Source organism: Balaenoptera musculus, chromosome 1, assembly GCF_009873245.2.
Source record: "Balaenoptera musculus isolate JJ_BM4_2016_0621 chromosome 1, mBalMus1.pri.v3, whole genome shotgun sequence".
NCBI lineage: Eukaryota > Metazoa > Chordata > Mammalia > Artiodactyla > Balaenopteridae > Balaenoptera > Balaenoptera musculus.
In genome coordinates this window covers 38,090,015-38,112,718 of record NC_045785.1, presented here as the reverse complement: position 1 = coordinate 38,112,718, position 22,704 = coordinate 38,090,015, and the positions used below count along the sequence as shown (strand labels likewise).

General features: G+C 41.3%; 1 protein-coding gene across 1 annotated transcript in view; it reads left to right on the top strand.

The window, feature by feature from the left end:
* Window positions 1–19,775, top strand: part of LOC118901944 (phosphatidylinositol 3-kinase regulatory subunit gamma) — an 86,827-nt gene extending 67,052 nt beyond the window's left edge. Inside the window, exons 6-10 of the mRNA XM_036865795.1 lie at window positions 627–769; window positions 3,309–3,485; window positions 9,056–9,130; window positions 9,570–9,740; window positions 16,162–19,775. Coding sequence (XP_036721690.1) covers window positions 627–769; window positions 3,309–3,485; window positions 9,056–9,130; window positions 9,570–9,740; window positions 16,162–16,360 — 765 coding nt within the window. The 3' untranslated portion in view covers window positions 16,361–19,775. The remainder of the gene's footprint in view (window positions 1–626; window positions 770–3,308; window positions 3,486–9,055; window positions 9,131–9,569; window positions 9,741–16,161) is intronic.
* Window positions 19,776–22,704: the final 2,929 nt, after the last annotated feature.

Genomic DNA, 22,704 nt, shown 5'->3' with positions numbered 1-22,704 from the left:
TGTACAAATACATTCAGAGCTCATTGGAATGCGGAGGACCACTTACCCTAGTGTGAATGGCTTAGCCTCCTGGGCTTCTGTTTTGTGGAGTTTTTAGCTTTTCATCGTATTCTGCATCTCATTTTAGCAGCTATTCTTCCCCTTTGCATTTTCTGCTTCTAATCAGATTAATCTACTAATGAATCTGTTTAGAAAACGCCATGCTTTAGAAATGAAAGTAAGTATAAGTAGACTCTATAGGGCTCTTCTGGAAATAAGGCTTTGCATGTTGGTGCATGAACTCCTCTGCTCTGTCTCTTCACTCGTTCAGCACCTTTTGGGGGTCAGCACTACATTAGTTACAAAGGCAGAACTTTATCCTTGTCTTCAAGATGTTCAGGGTTAATCTCTCTTAGCAACTCAGAGGGCTTTCTGTGTTTCTCAGCTATATTTCAGGTAATAGTTATTTTTCTTTTATTTTAGGGTTTGAATGATGTATTTTATATACAAGTAATATGGGTAGAAGGGTTTGTTTTGGTCCCCTTAATTTGATATTATATGGAATCGTAACAAGAATTGTAAGATTTGTTTTAAGCCTAAGGTTACAAAAAATACAAAGATAATGAAGTGTGTGTGTTCTTTTATAGGAAATACAGATGAAGAGGACTGCAATTGAAGCTTTTAATGAAACAATTAAAATATTTGAAGAGCAGTGTCATACACAAGAGCAACATAGCAAAGAATATATTGAGCGATTTCGGAAAGAAGGGAATGAAAAGGAAATTGAACGGTAAATCTACCTAATACCGCCAAGTGCATCAGTGAGCCGAGACGTCTTTTCTTCTCTAATAACCTCTGACATGTCTGCTTTTACGCCCTCAAACTTGGCAGTCCTGCCATATGGAATTACTTGCTGTTCCCACTAACGGCACCAAGCTGAACCTTCTCTCTTCTGCGTTCTTTCTCCGTCCTCCAAAATTGTTGACCCCGGCTCATCCTTTAGGACTCGGTTTAGATACAACTTACTGGAAAATTTTCCCTGATTCCCTAGACTGGTTTAGGGACTTTTTATCCCCAGCCCTACAGCATCTATCCTGATCCCTAGTGTAACATTTACTGAAATTCGCACTCACTGAATTTTGAGCTTGTTGAGAGTAAGGGTGGTGGCTTATTTTCTCTGATAGCTCCAGCAGGTTTTATGGTGCCTGAGAGTACATAGTGGTGCCCATGGAATATTTGTTAAACTGAAAACCAACGGCAGCAGTCTGAGACTAAGTTGAAGGCAGAACAAGACCATTGGCAGGAAGACCAGACTGCATGTTGCAGGTGACTGACTGCGTCTTTGTGGTCATCAGGATAAAAGATGGTGAAGGCCTGAACCAGAGCAATGGCACGAAAGGAGGGGGAGTTGATAGAAATGCTGAGGACTTGGTGCCTGACCAGATCTGGCAGGTGTGGGAGAAGCCAAAGATTATTCCTAGATTTCTGATATTAGTGACTAAGGGATGTGTAATTCACCAAAATAGGAAGTACATGAGGGGAGTTCAGGGTTGGAACCAATGAGTTTTGAGGTTCCTGTGAGAACCCAAATGGAGTTGTCTGAGAGGCAGGCAGCTGGTTATTTGGATTTGGAACTCACAGTACAGAAAGCATTTGGGAGGCCAAAGTGTTGTAGGTGATGGTAGATGCTAAGCATGAGATTACACAGAGAGTGAGAAGCATGAGAAGTACTGGATCTGGCAACTAAAAGAATATTGGGAACCTTTATCAAAGCAAATTTAGTGGAGTATTAGAAAATGAGCCAAATAACATGGGGTTGAGGAGTGAAAAAGTGGATAATAAAGAAAAATGAATCACATGCAAGGGAAAAGCAAAATTATTTCTCATATTAGTACCAAAGTGTTAGTGAACTTCTCTGTGCCTAAGAATAGTATTAAGTGCTGTGAGGCAGTATAGCTTAATGAATAAAACTGTGGGCTTAAATGCTATATTAACCGTTTACTAGCTGTGTGACCTTGAGTGAGTTACTTAACTCTCTGAGCCTGTTTCTTCCTGCATAAAACTGTGGATAAAACCTTGTTGAAATGCTATGAGGACTAAGTGATACACACACACACATTTATGGTAGAGAAAGGTGTGTGTGTGTGTGTGTGTGTGTGTGTGTATCTTGACATATGGTATCAGTAAGTGACAGTTATTACTAATAATGAAGAAATAGAAAAGAACTTGTAGTTTAGTTGCAAAGGGAGTTAAAGTATCATGATGACGTTTTAATAGTAATATAAAACTACATACTATGGAGTGACAAATGAGTAATGTGGACAGTTGTTGCCTTAGGGTTCAGAGCACAGCAAAACTTTGTGTGCTGGAAAAGCTTAGGGCCATCATCTACTGAGTGCTTACCAAGATGTCCCAGGCACAGTTTAGTCCTTTTACATGTATTACCACAATTAATTGCACACAGTAACCCAGCTTTACTTGTTCAGTCATGGCTGGATCCAGGGCCCAAACAAGATCATCAGGATTCTCCTCATGCTCTGTCTTTTGGCTCAGTTTTTCTCTGTGTTGGCTTCATCCTCAGGCAGGCTTTCCCTACGAGGTAGCAATATTAGCTACTGGGAGTCCTAGAATCACATGTTCACAACTTAGTCCCAGTGGAAAGAGAATCTCTGTTTACAGTATTTCTAGTAAGAGTCCTAGATTTGACTCTCATTGGGTCAGTTTGGGTATTATTCCCATTTCTGAACAAGTCCCCCTGAGGCAGGGATAGGATGGAATGGAACACTCTTTGTTTTTTGTTTTTTTAATTAATTAATTTTATTTTCGGCTGCATTGGGTCTTCGTCGCTGCGCATGGGCTTTCTCTAGTTTGGGCGAGCAGGGTCTACTCTTCATTGTGGTGTGCGGGCTTCTTATTGCCGTGGCTTCTCTTGTTGAGCACAGGCTCTAGGGCACGCAGGCTTCAGTAGCTGTGGCACGCAGGATTCCGTAGTTGTGGCACACAGGCTTAGTTGCTCCAGGGCATGTGGGATCTTCCTGGACCAGGGCTCAAACCCATGTCCTCTGCATTGGCAGGCGGATTCTTAACCACTGCACCACCAGGAATGGAACACTCTTATTGGCCAGGCTGGGTGGTGTGGATGCTCACCTGTGAATCTGAGATGGGGGCAGGGAACATGAGGGTGCTGTTCCCAGAAGAGTAGGAATGGATATGTGCTAGGCAAAAACAGCAGATGTCCACCACACTTCAGGTGTTAGGACTGTGTTCATACTGTAGAAAGCTCCTGCTTGGTTCGTGTTTTAACCTTAATATGTCAAATATTTTTACAGAATTATGATGAACTATGACAAATTGAAATCACGTCTGGGTGAGATTCATGATAGCAAAATGCGTCTAGAGCAGGATTTGAAGAAACAAGCTTTGGACAACCGGGAAATAGATAAAAAAATGAACAGTATCAAACCTGACCTGATCCAGCTGCGCAAGATCCGAGATCAGCACCTTGTGTGAGTATTCTGGGACTATGTGAGAGGGATCCACCACCACCTGATTCCTACTGGGCTAGAGACCTTAGAGGTAGAAGAAGAGATTTGTCATTGAGAACTGGCCAGTGAGATTGTAAGAATTTAGGAAAGCAGTCCTGTTAGTAGTCGGGGTATTAGAGTCTACCTGAAGTCAAGCGTGTGGGGCCAATCAGAAGGTAAGACTGTAATCCATACAAATGAGCAAAGTGGTTGAGTTTTAAAGGTACAGATTCATTAATGTGTGCCTAAAACACAAAACCCAGAATCTTCGGCTACGTAGAAGAACCATAGAAACAGAAATTACCCCTCAAAGGCAAGGACACTAATAGTGTGGGCCTACAAAGAAATATACAGAATAGTCCGTTAAAGGATTTTTATATTTAAGAAATAAGATTCTATATTTAAGTAATAGAAATATTACTGTTGATAGCAGGTATGAAAAATGGCACACCTGAGGAGTGATTGAAAACAGTGATTTAGCTAGATATATGGATATTATCTAAATATAAATTGAAAGATATATTATCAGAACAAGATGTGTGGATTAAGAGTTTTAGGCCAGATGACTGATTCATAGAAGGAGAAAATCCATGAGAAAGGAAAATATATTAGGTTTAGTTCTAGGTAATGAATAGACTGTTATGTAATATGTTTATGGGTAACTTTCATGCATGTAACACACTCAGTTCAAACTCTTGGCAGGAGGAGACAGAGTAAAGACCTCTGAGGGTTTGTTTGTGTCAGAAAGAGGGAGGGGATAAAATGCAAGCTTAGAGGTTGGAACATTGGCTGTTGAGTTTCAGTAGAGGAAAATTTAAGGTGATTGTTTTGGGAGCAAACAATTATAACTACACTATACTGAGTAGTTTTTAGTAGCACTCCTCTCTAGAGATCTTTCAGTTTGCAATTGTGGCCAAAAAAGAGTCAAGGAAGTACACATAGCATACAGAAGAGCTTTGGAAGCAAGGCAGGGAGGTGCCCTTGTGTAAAAGCAGGATGTGTCTGCTCTTGGAATGCTTATATGGTTCGGGTCATATAATGAAGCCGAAGAAAGGCCCAAGAAGGCTGTGCCATGGACCAAAGGAATGATTGGAAGCACTTCTTTGCCCTGGAAAGTGATGAGATATTAAGAAACCTGCCATTCCTAGGTGCATGACTAAGGGTGGCAAACTAGACCTTGAAAGTTCCTTTAACAAGTTATGTAAGCTAAATATAAGAGAATTTAGCTCTATATTTAGAATTTATCATGGATGATAAGCCATGACCTGCTTGTATCCTGCTAGGATGTTTAGGGAGACACAGAAAACCATTGCCTCTTTTGGAAGTGTTGCTTCAGGGAGGATAGTCCACTGTCCCATAGTCCGTGCTTTGATGTTTCTAACAAAGACAATACTAGGATTGGTAGGCTTGATCTGCTCTAATGCTGAAATTGTACAGTCAGTCCTGAAAGAGACTGGTTGTATTGCTGCATGATACTGAATATGATCTCTCTTTGGTCCTGTGTTGAAGTTGGAATTGGTTGGAATTCGGCAGCACCCAACGAGAGACTGTCATTAGCTTATCAGGTCCCTTTTGCGTGTGGACATTTCCCTGACTTCCCGCTGTATAGCCCATAAGGATTTTTTGAGATTTTCTGCTGAGATTCCAATGTACTGTTTCTAGAATATTCTTGAATGCCTAAATGCAGAATTTCATTTCTTAAATATAGAATAAAATATTTCTTAATTATAAAATCCTTTATTTATTTTTACTTTATTTTTATTTTTTGGCCATGCCATGTGGCTTGCGGGATCTTAGTTCCCCAACCAGGCCCCACGGCAGTGAGAGCGCGGAGTCCTAACCACAGGACCGCCAGGGAATTCCCTAAAAGCCTTTAAAATTCCTTTTCAAAAAAAGGAGTTCATTTGCAATTCTTTTTCATCAGGAGCTAGTTTTCATGATTACCATTTACTTTTCTTGGTATTCATAAACCTGAATTCAAAATAAAGAATAATTTGCCATAACACAACTTAGTCTAACCTGACTAATAAACTATGACTTATTGCCACCCTAGAGTAGGCTCTGTGTAGTGTGCGTCAGTCCATCCACATCTACACCCAAAGTAACATTATTATCAGTGACTGGATCGTCATTAGCAGCTGATCATATTTTAAAAAGCTGGGATAAGTACCTGATCAGATAGATAGATGATAAAATATCAGGCTCCAGAAAGATCTCAGGAGACTGAAACTATGATCCAAATTGAATATCATAAAACTTAATTTGAATAAATGTCATCTTACACATAGCTCCAAAAAATCAACTTCCCGAAAGTAAAATTGGAGAGGCAAGATGGGGCAGCCATGTGTATGAGGAATTCTGAAGGATATTATTACTGTGTCAGTAATTGTTCAGTAAAGGTACACATTGTGACTACAAAAGTTAGTTTAATCTTACATTAAAATGTATCCTAAATAAGCCATTAAAAGTCCCATTCTCTTATGCTGGGTAAACACTCCTTGAGTACAGGAAGCCATCTCTTTATCTGAGGATAATAGGTCCTGGAAAAAAAAGTCCACTTAAAGTTAATCCATTTCAAAAAAAAAACCGATAATCCATTTCAAAGGGTGTGCTGGAATTTTCCATTTGCCCTCACAGTTTCTACTCTTCATCTTTCTCTACCCTGCTCTGTGCCTAAGAAAACGGATCTATTTGCCCTCTGGCTTCTAATTAGTTTTGGCCATTTGGAGGCAGTGGCAGGAGATGAGAGGGCAGGAGGAGATTGAAGTAAGAATATTTATTTTCTGGCTTCCTCTCTGTGTGATCACAGTGAGTTGGCTGTGTCCTCATTCTCCACCAAAGGTGGCAGTCTCCATACAATACTCTCTGGGTTCAAGTCACGGCTGTCTCCAACTGATTCTTCAGTTCTAGGAGAGGTTATGTCTTCCCACTATTGCTAGCCCCAGGGAGTTTCTCTAAAACATCTCAAGACCTTTGTAAACAGTAAACTCTCCTCAACTACCAGTTTGACTGTGCCTTCTGCTTCTAGCCAAGGCCCTAACTGATACAAATTAGGCAAAATATCATAGTACGAAATGTCATAGTACACAGTAAACAAAATGATAGTTTGATTAGGGATTTTATGTTGAAGATGAAATTGAACATAAAGAAAATAAGTTCATCCTATGTGCACTGAATTTATGTTGTAACTTCAACTTCATATCTTTTTTAGAATAAACAAAGAAAAAAACCACACAGTTAGTGACAGAATGAGAATTGGATGTTAGGTCTTTTTTTCTTTTTTTTTTAATGTCTCTTAGCTTTCTTTTTCTTTTTTTTTAAAAATTAATTAATTAATTAATTTATGGCTGTGTTGGGTCTTGGTTTCTGTGCGAGGGCTTTCTCTAGTTGCGGCAAGCGGGGGCCACTCTTCATCGCGGTGCGCGGGCCTCTCACTGCCGCGGCCTCTCTTGTTGCGGAGCACAGGCTCCAGACGCGCAGGCTCAGCAACTGTGGCTCACGGGCCCAGCTGCTCTGCGGCACGTGGGATCCTCCCAGACCAGGGCTTGGACCCGTGTCCCCTGCATTGGCAGGCAGATTCTCAACCACTGCTCCACCAGGGAAGCCCCGGATGTTAGGTCTTTGATGCTTTGTTCAGGTTTTTCCCCTAGAATGTACTGTTTTATATGTGGCATTACTCAATAACAGTAAATTAAATATGAATTAACATGCTAAATTTACTTGAGCTTTTTAAAAATCATTTTTAGAAGCTAGTCAGTTACTGGCATTGTTATTAGATGTTTAAGGAGTCAGAACTATATAGTAGTATTTGAAGTGGACTTTTGGGAGATTAGAAAAGTTGCCTGTGTCAGAAGGCCGACCATCATAGATAGAGCGTGAACCAAAATATTCTTCTCTTTCACCTGGATTTTCCTGGGTGTCTTAACGTTCCTTGTGGCAGAAAAGGAGGCTCAGTTTACAGAGGTTGGTGGCTTACAAGAAAATGGGGACTCAAGAGAAAATGTGGTACAGTTTGTTCATTTTAAGCCTTTTACCCAGTGTGCTTGTCTCTTTATTTAATAAAGAGAAAGATCAGTTTATTTAATAAAGGAAAGATCAGTTCTTCAAGGATAGAAAACTTTGGATATCAAGAGTGTTTAGAGGAGGGTATCTGGATATTTTGCTAAGAGAAGTGATAGTGTAGGATGGGGTTTGTTACTAAATAAATTCTATCAAGATCATATGTTAGTTGTTTTCCAGTTTTCCAGTTTCACTAAGCATACAAAATGAAATCCAGGTTAACTGAAATGAAATCCAGGTTCACTAAGCATACAAAATGAAATCCAGGTTAACTGAAATCCAGGTTAATGTCTTATTGAGAAAGGCTGTGTAATCTATCTTAAAAGAACTTTAAAATTAGTTGTGATGCCAAGTTATCTACTGTACTTGGGGTCAGAGGGAGGTACAAGATGACCTTGGAGTTGACCCTGAAGACTTTGTTAAAAGTGGCCCACCTACAGATATTTACTGACTATTTATTGAATATCTACCATGTGCTGGTACTGTTTTCAGCGTTTGGAATAGCCATGAGCAGGACAGATCCCTTTCTTTAAAGCAGCTTACATTTTAGCTGGGGAGACAAACATAACCAAGTGAAAATAATGAATTTCAGGGAGTTCCCTGGTGGTCCAGTGGTTAGGACTCAGCACTTTCACTGCTGTGGCCCGGGTTCAGTCCCTGGTTGGGGACTAAGATCCCCCAAGCCGCGCAGTGTGGCCAAAAAAAACCATTAAAAAAAATGAATTGCAGTCAAGTACTATGAAGATGATAAAATAAAAGTGTAGAGTGACTGGTGGACTGCCTTAGTTGGGACAATTTAGGGTAGTCTTCCCTGAGATGTTTATGATGACACCTGAATGATCAGGGGCCTGGTTGGAGGATGGTGATGAATGAAAGAGTTTTTATACTCCACTGAAGTTTTAGGCCATCGTCCATCTCAGTGGAACGAGATGAAATGGTTTATTTCATTTTACATCTAAAATGTTGATATATTTTGAAATACTGTGATCTACCTGGTGATGAAGTAGATTTGTATTAATTACTCAGATTGCCACCCTGAATTTCTTGTGGCTCACTTAGGTGCAAAAATAGACCTTGAAATTCTGTTTTAGAATGTAACTCAGTGTAGTAGGCCAGTGAGGGATTGCATACTCTGGCTTAGTGAAGATTGCAAATGTGACACCATGCTCGCCTAACTAATGATTTCAGAAACAAGTGTCCCATTGTGTTTGAGTGCGAGTATATGTGTGCTTGTGGTTATATAACCTTTTAGAAAAGGAAAGTGAAAAGTGAGATAAGTGCCTAATTTCAAGTAGCTTTCTGTGTCTCTGCCTTTTTGCAAAAAGTTGAAGGAAAAGTAATGGAGAAACAAGTTTAGGGAAATCTCTGGCCATTCTTAGTGGGACTGGGGAAAATAAGTTCCTGGACCCTGGAAGTTTGGTTGGCTTGGACGTGTCTACTTTGTCCAGGCAGAGTTTGCATAGACACTGACACTGGTGTCTTCCCTCTGGCAGGTGGCTCAATCACAAAGGAGTAAGACAGAAGCGCCTAAATGCCTGGCTGGGAATCAAGAATGAGGATGCTGCTGAGTAAGTTCTCTCTGTACCTTTCTGTCAGAGGGCTTTGTTTCCAGGATAAGACATGGGACTTCTTAATACATACTGCGTGCTGGTTCTCTTTGTTATTTGAGGACATTTGAATCAAGAACTTTGCACCTCTTTAAATTGAATTGCCTCAAGAATACCCTATAGGCACTTGAGTTCAAAGACCTGCTGAACCATATGAAACCTGGATGCTTAAGCATTGCTCATTCACACATTCATGTGTCAGGTTATTGGATGAGACATGTGAATTCTGTGCTTTCTGCATGATAGCAAATAATGAAGTTGTTAAAAAAAAATCCAACTAATTGCAATTCCACTTTGTCATTTTGTGGTTAAAGATTTAGAAGAGAGTTTTATTCGTGAATTTGCTTTTAGATATAAGTAAACTGATTGTTAGAATAATATTTTAACATTTAATTTTTAGGACCTATTTTATCAATGAGGAAGATGAAAACCTGCCCCATTATGATGAGAAAACCTGGTTTGTTGAGGATATCAATCGAGTACAAGCAGAGGACTTGCTTTATGGGAAACCTGATGGTGCATTCTTAATTCGTGAGAGTAGCAAGAAAGGATGTTATGCTTGCTCTGTGGTGTAAGTCTTCTCTGGGGGTATAACCTTTTGAAAACTTCCACATTGATTAATAGAAAATCAACGCCTCCTAAAGTTCAGATCAAATTAGTTGAAGTACAGTAAAATGAGGAACCATGGCTTAGACCATTAATATTAGTACAAAGAAAACAGTTAGTTGCTTTAAGAGAAATACCATCTGAAATTATTTCGGGGATTTTAATTTAAATGGTAAGCAGACTAGGCCCTGCATTGTTGCTATTGGATTTTAGGTATCTCTGAAAAGTAATTTGAGATTTTCCATTGAAAAGATCACTTAATTCTTTAGTAGTCTCCTGCTTGCCTAACTAGGCCTTCATTGTCAGATTAAGGAAGGCTTGATTAAACAGAACTGTTTTTACTTCAGAAGAAAAACTATCTAAAATTTGTACTTAAATAGTATTCTGTTGAGGTAGTGATAGAAAATGTTGGATGTTTTCTGTAAGATGATTTTATGACTTTGTTTGGAAAAGCCTATTTTCCTTTTAATGGAAAGTGAAATTCTGGGGACAATTAATCATGCCTCAGTGAGATTTTGCCAAAGTATTATATATATATTCCTTAAAAAGGCAACTGTTTTCATTGACAAAGACCATACCTACAGTGGAGGTAATAGTATGATGGTCATGAGAGCAAGCTTTGGGGCCAGATATGCAGGATTCAGATCCCGACTCTACCACTTACCAGATATGTGACCTAGGGTAAGTTACTTAAACTTTCTTTGCCTAGTTTCCTTATTTGTAAAATAAGGATAATAATAATATCTACTTAAGGGTTTTTAAAGTATTACTCGAGTTAATATATGTGATTTAACATACTTTGATCAGTGCTGGAACATAATAAGTAAATGTTATCTACTAATATTATTATGATAATGATGCTGCTGATGGACATGCCAGAAGGCAAGCAAAGATGACAAAATGATTTTGCCCTCAAAGAGGACAAAGTGGTGAGGATAGACAAAAGACACTCATATTAACAGAATGCTTAGTGCTTTACATGATCATCTTGTCCTTAGTGGTCTGTCTCTGTCATGCAGTCAGAGTTTGAATCCAACTTTACCTGGTTTCAAAGCCCACATTTTTCTTTTGCACCACACTTTCTTCATTTCACAGTTAAATATCCAAGATAAATAAAATCACTGTGACATAGGTATCACTAGTAGGCTGTGTGCATGAAGAACTAATTCTGTTAGAGAAAGAGGGTTGGGAGATTTTGTGGAAGAGGTGGCATTTGAGCTGGACTTTGAAAGGATATTGAATAGTGGGACATCTATGGGCAAAAAGTAAGGCAGGAATTGGATTAGTATTATCCAAAGATAGAGCTACTTGAAACATTTCATTTCTCTCTGATCTGGGCTCAGATACTCAAGTGTATTTGAGTGGAAATGGCAGGAGAATATGACTCTTGCAGGATCTGAGATCTTTTAAGAACAATAAAAAGAAGGAAGACAATAAGCCCAGCGCATTAGTAGTCCCTCACTCTTATCTAGGTCGTTGGGTGGCAGCTTGTGGGTTAAAGACTTGGCTGGTGGAAAATGCTGCTCAGCAGCTCAGCTAATTCCTGGGAGACCAAGGAGCAGCTTGAGTATCTTGGGAGCTGTATTCTTTTTCTCCTTTTCCTTCCTTTAGCCACAGACTTAACCAGACTCAAGTCCATAGCAGTGTGGATTTCTGTTGCCTATGAAAACCAACTGCAGTAATATATCATATTGGGGTTCACTTTTGGAGAGATTGGAAGCAAAAGAGTCTGGCATCACAGACTTACACTTGTTTGCTAGCCACTCCAGCTACAGAAAGCCTGCTTACAGTGATTTCTCAGTTTACTCAGGATATTTGCTGAAGTTAGGGATGTGAATAAGTTCAGTTTTTAAGGAGGCTCTCATAGCAAAATTAAAATGATCATGTAGTAGGAAGTCAAGGCATAAAACTCACTTGTTTTTCCATTTTAATTTCTGTAAATGACATTATAAAGAAGCCTAAGAAGAAATTGCTTAACTCTACAGCCTTCTCAGGCTAGAAACAACAATATGTGTGTTTTCACTAGGTTAAGGAGTTAGTTAGGTAGTGAGCACTTGTGATCCTTATTGTTATTGCTATTTGGGGTAAGAAATTTGATTAGAGATAGAACAGTTAGATCAACAAGGAAACAGAAGACTTGAACAACACTATAAAACAACTAGACCTAACAGACATCTCTAGAACACTTCATCTAACAACAGCAGAATACACATTCTTCTCAAGTGCACATGAAATATTATACAGGCTAGACTACAGGTTAGGCCACAAGTCTCAATAAATAGGGTTGAAATCATACAAAATATGTTGTCTATAACCACAATGGAAAGAAATTAGAAAGTAAAAATAAGGGAATTTGGGAAATTCACAAATGTGGACAATAAATAACACACTCCTAAATAGCAATAGATCAAAAAAAGAAAACAAGGGAAATTAGAAAATACTTCGAGTTAAAAAGAGAAGCACAAAATTCAAAACTTATGGAATGCAGCTAAAGCGGTGCTAAGAGGGAAATTTATAACTGTAAGCATTTATATTAAAAAAGCTCTCAAATCAATAACCTACCCTTCTTTCACCTTAAGAAACTAAAAAAAGAAGAGCAAACTAAACCCAATCGAGCAAAAGGAAGGGAATAATAAAGATTAGAACAGAAGTAAATAAAATAGAGAATAGAAAACAATTGAGGAGGGCTTCCCTGGTGGCGCAGTGGTTAAGAATCCGCCTGCCAATGCAGGGGACACGGGTTCAAGCGCTGGTCCAGGGAGATCCCACATGCCGCAGAGCAACTAAGCCTGTGCACCACAACTACTGAGCCCACGTGTCACAACTACTGAAGCCCGCGTGCCTAGAGCCCGACCTCTGCAACAAGAGAAGCCACTGCAGTGAGAAGCCTGTGCACCGCAACGAAGAGTAGCCCCTGCTTGCCATAACTAGAGAAAGCCCATGCGCGGCAACAAAGACCCAATGCAGCCAAAAATAAATAAAATAAATAAAAATTTTTTAAAAAGGAAACAATTGAGGAAATCAGTGAAACCAGAAATTGGGATGAACAAAATCAATAACTTCTAGTTAAAGTCTTGCACACACACACATACACACACGGGAGAGAGAGAAGACACAAATTACTAAAATCAGGATGAAAGAGGGGACACTACTTGTAGTCCTTACAGAAATAAAAAAAAATAATGATGGAATACTATGAATAATTATATGGTAACAAATTAAACAACCTAGATGAAATGGACAAATTCCTGGAAGCACACAAACTACCAAAACTGACTTAAGAGGAAGTAGAAATTCTGAATAGAACTCTAACGAGTAAAGAAATTGGCTTCACTGGTGAATTCTACCAAATATGTAAAAGGAATTAACACAAGTCCTTCACAAACTCTTCCAAAAAATAGGAGAGAACACTTCCTAATTCATTTTATGAAGGCATATTCCTTATGAATATAGACATAAAAATCTTTAACAAAACACTAGCAAAGCAACTCCAGCAGCATATAAAAAGGATTATAAACCATGACTAAGTAGAATTCATCTTAGGAATGCCAAGAGGTTCAACATTAAAAAATCAATGTAATAAACCATATTAATAGAATTAAGGACAAAAATCAACTGACAATAATCTACTGATTATTTCAGTAGACTCAGAAAAAGCGTTTTACACTCTTACATGTTAAAAAACACTGAATAAACTAGGAATAGGAGGGCACTTCCTCAGCCTGATAAAGGGTATGAAAAACCCACAGCTAATATCATACTTAGTGGTAAAAGACTGAATGCTTAAGCTCAGGAAGAAGACAAGGATGTCTGCTCTCACCACTCCTAATCATTGTACAGAAGGTTCTAGCTAGGGCATTTAGGCAAGAAAAAGAAAAGGTATCCAGATTGGAAAGGAAGAAGTAAACTATTAGAGCTAGTAAATGAGTTCAGCAAGGTTGCAGGTTAAAAGATTAGGATACCAAAAATCAGTTGTATTTCTATATACTAGCAGTGAACAATCTGAAAATGAAATGAAGACAGTCTATTTATAATGGCATAAAAAATGCTAAAATGCCTAGGCTTAAAAAAAAGTGCAAGAGCTATACAGTGAAAACTATGAAACATCATTGAAAGAACTTAAAGAAAACCTAAATAAGTGGAAAAACATCCGTGTTCATGGATGGCAGTACTTCCCAAATTGATCTATGTGTTCAGTGTAATCCCTATAAACAGTATGAGCTGGCTTTTTACAGAAATGTCAAGATGATCTTAAAATTCATATGAAAATGCAAGGGATCCAGAACAGCTAAAATAACCTTGAAAGAATAGAAAAGAGTTGAAGTACACCTCCCAATTTGAAAACTTACAACAAAGCTGTAGTAATCAAAATTGTGAGGTACTAACATAAGATTAAACATGTAGCTCAATGAATAGAAATGAGAGCCAGGAAATAATAAACTCTTACAATTATGGTCAGTTGGTTTTCAGCAAGGGTCTCAAGACCATTCAAAGGGGAAAAAATAGTCATTTCAGCACATGGTGCTGGGACAACTGGTGAGCCACATGCAGAAGAATGAGGTTGGACCCCCACCTCACACCATATACAAAAATTAACTCAAAGTGTATCTTAGGGACTTCCCTGGTGGTCCAGTGGTTAAGAATCCACCTTCCAATGCAGGGGACGCGGGTTCGATCCCTGGTTGGGGAACTAAGATCCCACATGCCACAGGGCAACTAAGCCCGTGCACCACAGCTAGAGTCTGCGCGCTGCAACTAGAGGGAAGCCCATGCACTGCAACGAAAAGATCCCGTGTGCTGTATCTAAGACCCGACGCAGCCAAAAATAAATAAATAAATATTTTTTAAAAAACCCAAAATGTATCATAGAACTAAATGTAAGAGCTAAAAGGTAAAACACTTAGGAGAAAACATTAGGTATAAATCTTTGTGACTTTGGATTAGGCAGTGGTCTCTTAACACATCAAAAACGCAGACGACAAAAGAAAAAGATAAATTGGACTTCACCGTAGTTAAAGACTTTGTGCATCAAAGGACACTATCAAGAAAGTAAAAAAGACAACCCACAGAATGGGAGGAAATATTTGCAAATCATATATCTAAGCAACTAGTGTCTAATATATAAAGAACTCTTAACAATAAAAAGACAAGTGCCCCAATTAAAAATGGGCAAAGGATTCAAGTAGACATTTCTTTAAAGAAGATATATAAATGGTCAATAAGCATATGAAAAGATGCTCAATGTCATTAGTCATTAGGGAACTGTAAATCAAAACCACCATGAGATACCACAAGGATGACAGTAATCACAGAGATGGACAATAACAAGTGTTGACAGGGATGTGGAGAAGTTAGAGCCCTCGTACACTGCTGGCAGGAACTTAAAATGGTGCAACCGCTTCAGAAAACAGTTTGGCAGTTTCTCAAAAAGTTTAACTTTCTTTTTAGCGAGGTTGGGGGGTGCCATGCCACGCAGCTTGTGGGATCTTAGTTCCCCGACCAGAGATTGAACCCAGGGCCACGGCGGTGAAAGCACTGAGTCCTAACCACTGGACCTCCGGGGAATTCCCAAGAAGTTTAACTTATGACTCAACAGTTCCCCTCTTAGGTATATATCCAAGAGAACTGAAAACCCGTGTCCATACAAAAACTTGTATGTGACTATTCACTATAGCCAAAAAGTGTTAACAATCCAGGTGTCCCATCAATTGATGAATGGACAACCAAATTGTGGCATATCCGTACAATAGAATATTACTCAGCCATGAGGAGAAATGAAGTATCAATACATGCTACCACACAGAAGAACTTTGAAAATGGTATATTAAGTGAAAGTAGCCAGACACAAAAGATTGAGTGATACTGTATGATTCCGTTTATATGAAATGTCCAGAGTAGGCAAATCCATAGTGACAGTAGGTTAGTGGTTGCCCGGGTCTAGGGGGAGGGAGGAATACAGAGTGACTACTAATGGATATATGGTTTCTTTTTAGGGTGATGAAAATATTCTGGAGTGAGATAGTGGTGATTGTTTCACAACCTTATGAATATTCTAAAAACCACTGATTTGCACACTTAATTTTTTTTTTTTTGGTTTGTTTTGCCCCCTGCAGTGCATTCTTGCCTAATGGAGGTCCAGAGCTGAGTGATTAAATGCAGCCATCCATTTTAGCTACCAGGTCTTGGGAAATGAAGGGTATCTCTGTGACAAGTCTGTAGGGGTGGGGGGACACATGGGTGTGATATCCTACAAGCTTTGATTGACAAAAAGCTTCTGCTTCTCCTTTGCAGAACAACTGCTCTCAGACTTCTGTTCATTTAGGGTCCCTTTATCTGTTGCTATCTGCCTTAATTCCCTGTGGTGTTTGTGTGTTGTATCTTTGCAGTGCTGATGGGGAAGTGAAGCACTGCGTGATCTACAGCACTGCTCGGGGTTATGGCTTTGCAGAGCCCTACAACCTGTACAGCTCACTGAAGGAGCTGGTGCTCCATTACCAGCAGACATCCCTCGTCCAGCACAATGACTCCCTCAACGTCAGGCTTGCCTACCCTGTCCACGCACAGATGCCCTCGCTCTGCAGATAAAGAGGGAGTGGGAAGAGCGGTGGCTCTCTAGCATTTTTTCTACAGTTTTTATTAGACTATGAGGGCATTCTTTCTACGTAGACTGCTTGTTTTGCACAAGAAGTGATTCTGTGAATGTGAAGTGGAGAGGCCGAGCAGCAGCCGGCCAGAATGGGGGCATATGGGGCCTGGGGTTCTCTGGGACTCACTGCTGCACTGACATAGGAAGCTGGGAGCAGATGCTGTTTTTTGGAAAGTCTGTTTCCTTGGGGTTTTTGTTTTATTTAGCCAGGCACCCTCAACAGAACACATTAGGCCTGATGGGGGTGAGGGTTATATCTGGAAGCCTCTGGGGAGTCCATGTCCTCTTCTGAGAGGCCATGTCGCTCTGAGAGTGTGGTGGGGCATGGCCCTTCTCTCTTCCTCCCAACAAGGCGGTGGTTTTGGTTCAGTGGTAGAATGGCATTTGGTGAAAAAGACAACCAAAGGAAAATGGGGAGGCTTGGGATTTCATTTAAAGAATCTTAATCCATGGGTAAAAACTTTCAACCGAAGGTACTTAACCAACATCGTTTAGGCGTCAGCATCTCAGTAGCTCCTCCCTTTAAAGAAGCATTATGTTTAGAAACCAAATTGATCCCAGCAAAACGATTGTTGCCAGACTAAGGTCTGATGGAAGAAGGCGGCACTAGTATCTGAATGCACACTTCTGTACCAAAACTTGAAAGTAAAACTAGAGAATTTGTTAGTTTTAGCAAACACTAAAATTGGTCAGTGTAACTCCTTTTGCCCTGCCCTTGTTTCTCTGAGATGAGGAATAGTGTTCTTTTTGTGGGCTGGTGAGCTTTGAATCATAAAATGAAGTTGGTACTTGTGTGGTGTTTCCTTAGCCTAAAGAATGATCTGTTGTTTGAAACCTTTGTAACTTGTGTGTATGAGTAAAGAAAAGGTGCAATCCAGTGCTTTTAGATGGCTTGATATACCAAATAATGATGTAGAACAACATTCTTATATGTGCTTCCCCAAGTTTAAATGCCCAGCAGAAATAGTCAGCATGGTTTAATTTCCCGTCATCTCCTGTCGTTTGCTGGGTAGGGCCCAGGGGAGCCATAGGTGGCTAAGGCTGTAGCTGGAAGGGAGCCAGATTGCGGTCAGGGACTTCAATAAATCACAGGCCCAAGGGCTCTGGTTTCCAGGGCGAGGGTCATACCACATTACCCATGTGCTTCCATACAGTGGTTTCTGAAACTTTTGCAAGGAGAGGAAGGGATGGCTTGGAGTTTAGACTGTTAGCCGAAGCCATCTGGAAGCTTTTTTCTTTGCCTTTTTTGTGATCCTGCCATTAAGATGATGTGCACAGACTGTCCTCATGCTCCAGTGGCCCTGATTTTAGGCCAGGAATCCTCTGCTTCATGTGGTTTAAGCCTTCCAGCTGAGTGAAGCTGGGCAAATGGAGCTGGAGGCAGCCCCTACTCCTACCTCCATTATGCTCCACCCTCCTCAGTCAACACTCGTTTGACAGATAGAGTCCAGCTGCCTCTGAGCCAATCCTAGAGCCATAATAGGCTCGAGTGAGTCAGCTGTTTGAACCCAAAGCTGTGCAGTCAGGCATCCTGGCTGAGCTACAGAAGTCAATATCTGAGTCTTGGTGAATAAATAAGGTTTACACCTAGGGAAACTCCAGTTTTTGGGATGAAAGAAACAAATTTTGCTTTCCCTGAGCACTTATCTTGGTGACAGGATCTAGAATGGACCATGACATAGAAATAGACGTAGATTAACAATTTGGGGGAGAACCTCCAGAGTTACTAACAGTGAAGATAGAAAGAAAAGGGGCATATCTTTGGCTTTTCCTTGGTTACGTTGCAGTCTCAGGATTGGGTGAGGCAGACAAATGAAACCCCCTCCAAGTGTCACTGTTCTGACCTAAGCCCTTAACTAGTTGATAGCCCACTGGAATCCCTTCCCCATATTGCCAGATTGTTGAACCTGCTTAAGCAGCTAGATGCTCAAGATTGGGTGCAAGGAATCCCTTCTTTCTGGTACTAAAATTTAGTGTGTCCTGGATATCTCTTAAAATAAACGAAAAGGAGAATGAGGATGAACCATGTGTTGCTCCTTATCAGGCAGCATTAAGGGTGTGCAGGGAGAGCGCAAGCGCCATCTACCATTTACACTTGGGCTGGCTAGTGGAGAAGGGCTACTCATTTTTAAGTCATACATTCCTTCACTTTTTCTTCCCTGTTTTTCATTACTGAATTTGTTGCTTTGTGGGAACTAAGACCTAGGGATCATTTGAGAAGTTGGAAAGTATCTTTTCTGAGTAGTTGCCATGTGATTTGCTTGATCTTGACCAGTGGAAATGGCATAGGGACCAGTCTGCTAACCACTTGGAGGGGTAGTATGCAGCTCTTTTACTCCATGGTCTTGGCAGCAGGTCTTGGCCTCCTTCATCAGAACCTAGCTCTGTGTGTTATCCCATGATCTGGGCCCTGGGATTCTCTCTTGGCATCTTAACTGCAGCCTCAGTGAGGCAGAGGGTAAAGAGACAGACCGAGACCAGAGGGGCTCATTGTTTTCCAGGCTAGAGAAGCTGGCCACCAACACGGAAGCAGCTTGGGGCTGGCTGGACACCGGTCAGAGGCCTATCTTTTCCAGGTTGAGCTTTCATCACAGAACAATGCTCTGTCTCCATCTGGCCATAGATGCTAACTAAGCCTTGGCCATGCCTCAGGCCTGTATAGGCTAGTGGTGTCCTTACCACTGATTTGGTCAAGTTTGAGGACTTCTGATTACAGCCCCTACTCTGTCTCCAAGCCTCGATGGAATCCCCGCTTATTTTGGACCCTCAAGTGCTTTGCAGAAGCTCTGAGAGCCAATGTGGTGTCTTCCACCGGTCTCCTCTTGCAGCAAGGAACCAGCCTCATGGGTCCTCTTGGGCCAAGAATTGCATCTGGGCAATTACTGGTTATTCAAGGTGGTCTCTTGCCAGTTAAGACTCCTTAGTAGATCTGTGTGAGGCTTCAGTGGCCTCAAAGCAGAGGGTCCAGATGGGGGCCTGGCTGGGCCCTCTGCTGTCAACTGCTCAGCCTTGCTCTAGCTCCAGCCACTTGTGACAGACAACCTTGTTTCCTTACAAATTCCAGCATGTGACTTTGGTGCCCTGTTGTTACTCGTGAAAACCTATTCTTCTGTTGTCTTTGGTGTAGTCAAAAAAATTCATGTAGTTACGTAAAAATATCGGATTTACAAGGAAGCCAACTGTATGTCTTGTGTTGGGACAATTCATAATGTAGTTCCTAGACCACTTTTGCAAATTGTTCTTGTCACCAGGTGTGTTCAGACATTGCTGTGCAGTTGTGGGGGAGGGTGGGGGGAAGGTGAGGGGAGATACTTTTTGGTCTTTTTGTTTTTTACCTTCCCCAAGTGGGGACAGTCTGGCCAACTTGCTCCAGTAATGCAATAAAGACATTGCAATAAAGCACCTTTTTGTTCTCATGCTATGGAGGCGTGGGCTGGGCGGGGGGGCAAAAGGAAGAGGACTGGGGTATTGAAAAGCCCCGAAGCTCCCAAACCTTCTCTGCCATGGCACCAAAAGATCAAGATCAGTCCTGGGGCTGATTTGGGGTTACCAGAGGCTCTCTTCTTCCCCTGAAGAGGAAGTCAAGCCTGTCAGGCATGATGCCAGAATCCTGTCCACCAACACAGGACACACGGAGACTCAGAAACTAACCCTGATAAAGTTAAACGTGAGAGCCCTTTTGTCCTCACCCCATTCCTATTAGAAAGGCCACTTAATTGATTCTTAATACCTGTCTCTGCCCAGCAGTGTGTTTGCATGCTGTTTTGTGGGGGCAGGGGTGTGGGCTGTCTTAACAGTCTGCCTGTCCTCTTGTTGCCCCCGGCCGTCACCCTCCTGCCACACTTTGTTGAGGTTCCTACATGTTGGGAACATAATCAGCAAACATGTGACCAGCACTGTGGGCAAAGGGCACTGCAGTTCTCATCCTTGTCACTCAGGCCCCACTCACGTGTGTACTGAATTACAAATCAGACTGAAGGGCAATAATCTATTGTTCTAAATGACCTTGCCTACGTCCTTCCTCCCCAGTGCACTTAGCTACATAGCACCCTCAAGGCCACTGCTAGGAACCACGGATGATTTCCCCTAATTCTGAGAGTTTTTCCCACTCTCAGCATGGGATGCTCAAGCTCCTATCTATCTACAGCCCAGTCCTCTCTTCTGAACTCCACCTGCTGGCGGGATATCTCAAATGGGGCCTTGGGTGTCCCACAGGACTGCAAACTTTTTGTCTACTTAAATGAGTAAACATATGCTTGGCTATGAATTCCCTTACGTTCCTACCACCAAACCTATAACTGGTCTGCATCCACCTAACTAACTCCTCTCCCTCTCACCTGTCAAATTACAAAAGGTAGCCCTCCTCCAACTATAAGCTAGTCTCTCCATGTGTATTTTGGATCCTGTTTTCTCCCATCTTCTCAGGAATCTCCTGTGAGTTCTCTGTTGTTCCCTCTCAACTGGATGATCCATTTAAACGTGCTGGCTGTCTCTCACTCCACTTGCTCAGTCTCTACTCAATCCTTTATCTCTTCAGAGCCTAACCTTTTTAAAAAAACATCTGAGTTTGTCTTTATTTCTTCACCTCCTCAAGCTCTTCAGTACGGGTCTCACCACTACCTGAAATTGCTCTCCTTGATGTCTTAAGTAACCAGCATTGTGACTACTCTGAAAAACTCTGCTATTGACTCCATGATCATTCATCTCGTTTTCCTCCTGCATCTCTGACTGTTCCTTTTAATTCTCCTGGACTCTAAGTAAGTCTCTTGGGCGCCTCTGGCCACCTCACTTATGCCTTTTTCCCTGGCAGTTTTATCCACATCCATGAATTCACCTACCATCTCTAGGCCAATCATACCCATCGTTGTTTCTCCTGCCCAGACCTATGTTGCGAGGTACCTCACATGCAACATATTGAATGCAGGGTCACCACGTAGCCCTGGTTCTTTCATTATTTCATATTTCAGTGAATGGAAATACATAATTCATCTGGTTATATAGGTCAGGAATGTAGCCATCTTTGATACCTTTGCTTTGTGTCTACATAAAACCCACCACCAACCCATATCAATTTTTACTTTCTAAATAGCAAAGATATCCAACTTCTCTCCAACTTCACTGTTTCACTATCTCTAACAATACTGGAAGGCCTCCCTTTTATCATTCTTGCCCCCTCAAATTCATTTTCATTATAGCAACCAGAGTCATCTTTTCAAAATAGAAATCTGGGGAATTCCCTGGTGGTCCAGTGGTTAGGACTCGGACTTGCGCTGCCAGGGCCCAGGTTCAATCCTTGGTCAGGGAACTAAAAACAAAAAAACAACAACAAAAAAACTAAACTCCAAACAAAACAAAACAAACAAAAAAACACCAAAAAGGGACTTCCCTGTGGCACAGTGGTTAAGAATCTGCCTGCCAATGCAGGGGACACAGGTTCAATCCCTGGTCTGGGAAGATTCCACATGCCACGGAGCAACTAAGCCCGTGCGCCACAACTACTGAGCCTGTGTGCTACAACTACTGAAGCCATGTGCTTACAGCCCATGCTCCGCAACAAGAGAAGCCACAGCAATAAGAAGCCTGTGCACCACAATGAAGAGTAGCCTGCTCGCCGCAACTAGAGAAAGCCCGCACAGCAATGAAGACCCAACACAGCCAAAATATTAAAAAAACAAAAACAAAAAAACACCCAAATCTGAACTTGTGTAAAACCATTAAATAACTTTCAATTGCTCTTATGGTAAATCACAAAATTCTTAAAATCATCTGGCTTCTCCCAAGTTCAGGATCTCATCCCCTACTTCAGTTACTCATTTGGCTCCCTCCACTCAGCTAACCCCAATGGCTTGGACCTTTTCCTTTTTCCTTCTGCACATGTCCTCTGTACAATCCCTATCTTCTCCTATGGCTTTAATTACCACCTATTGGCTGATGGCTGCCAGATCTATGCGTCCAGCTCCCTACACCTCCCCGCCTTCTGGGGACACCTCCTCATTGTTGCCATCCTAGTTTAGACCACCGCAACGGGTCACTACATCATTTTCTCTCTGGTCGGCTTACTCCGCTTGAGCCTCTCTACACTGCGGCCAGTGATCTTCCTAAAACCTAAATCTGATTATACCACTCCCAGAATTACCTTCCAGAAGCTCCTCACTCCTGTCAGGCTAATCTGGCAGTGTTTCTCAAGGGGAGCACCACTGGCACTTGGGGCAGCTGCCCTAAGCATTACAGGATGCTTAGCATCTCTGTGCCTACTCTTCTCAAACCCCTTCCTTCCTCCCAT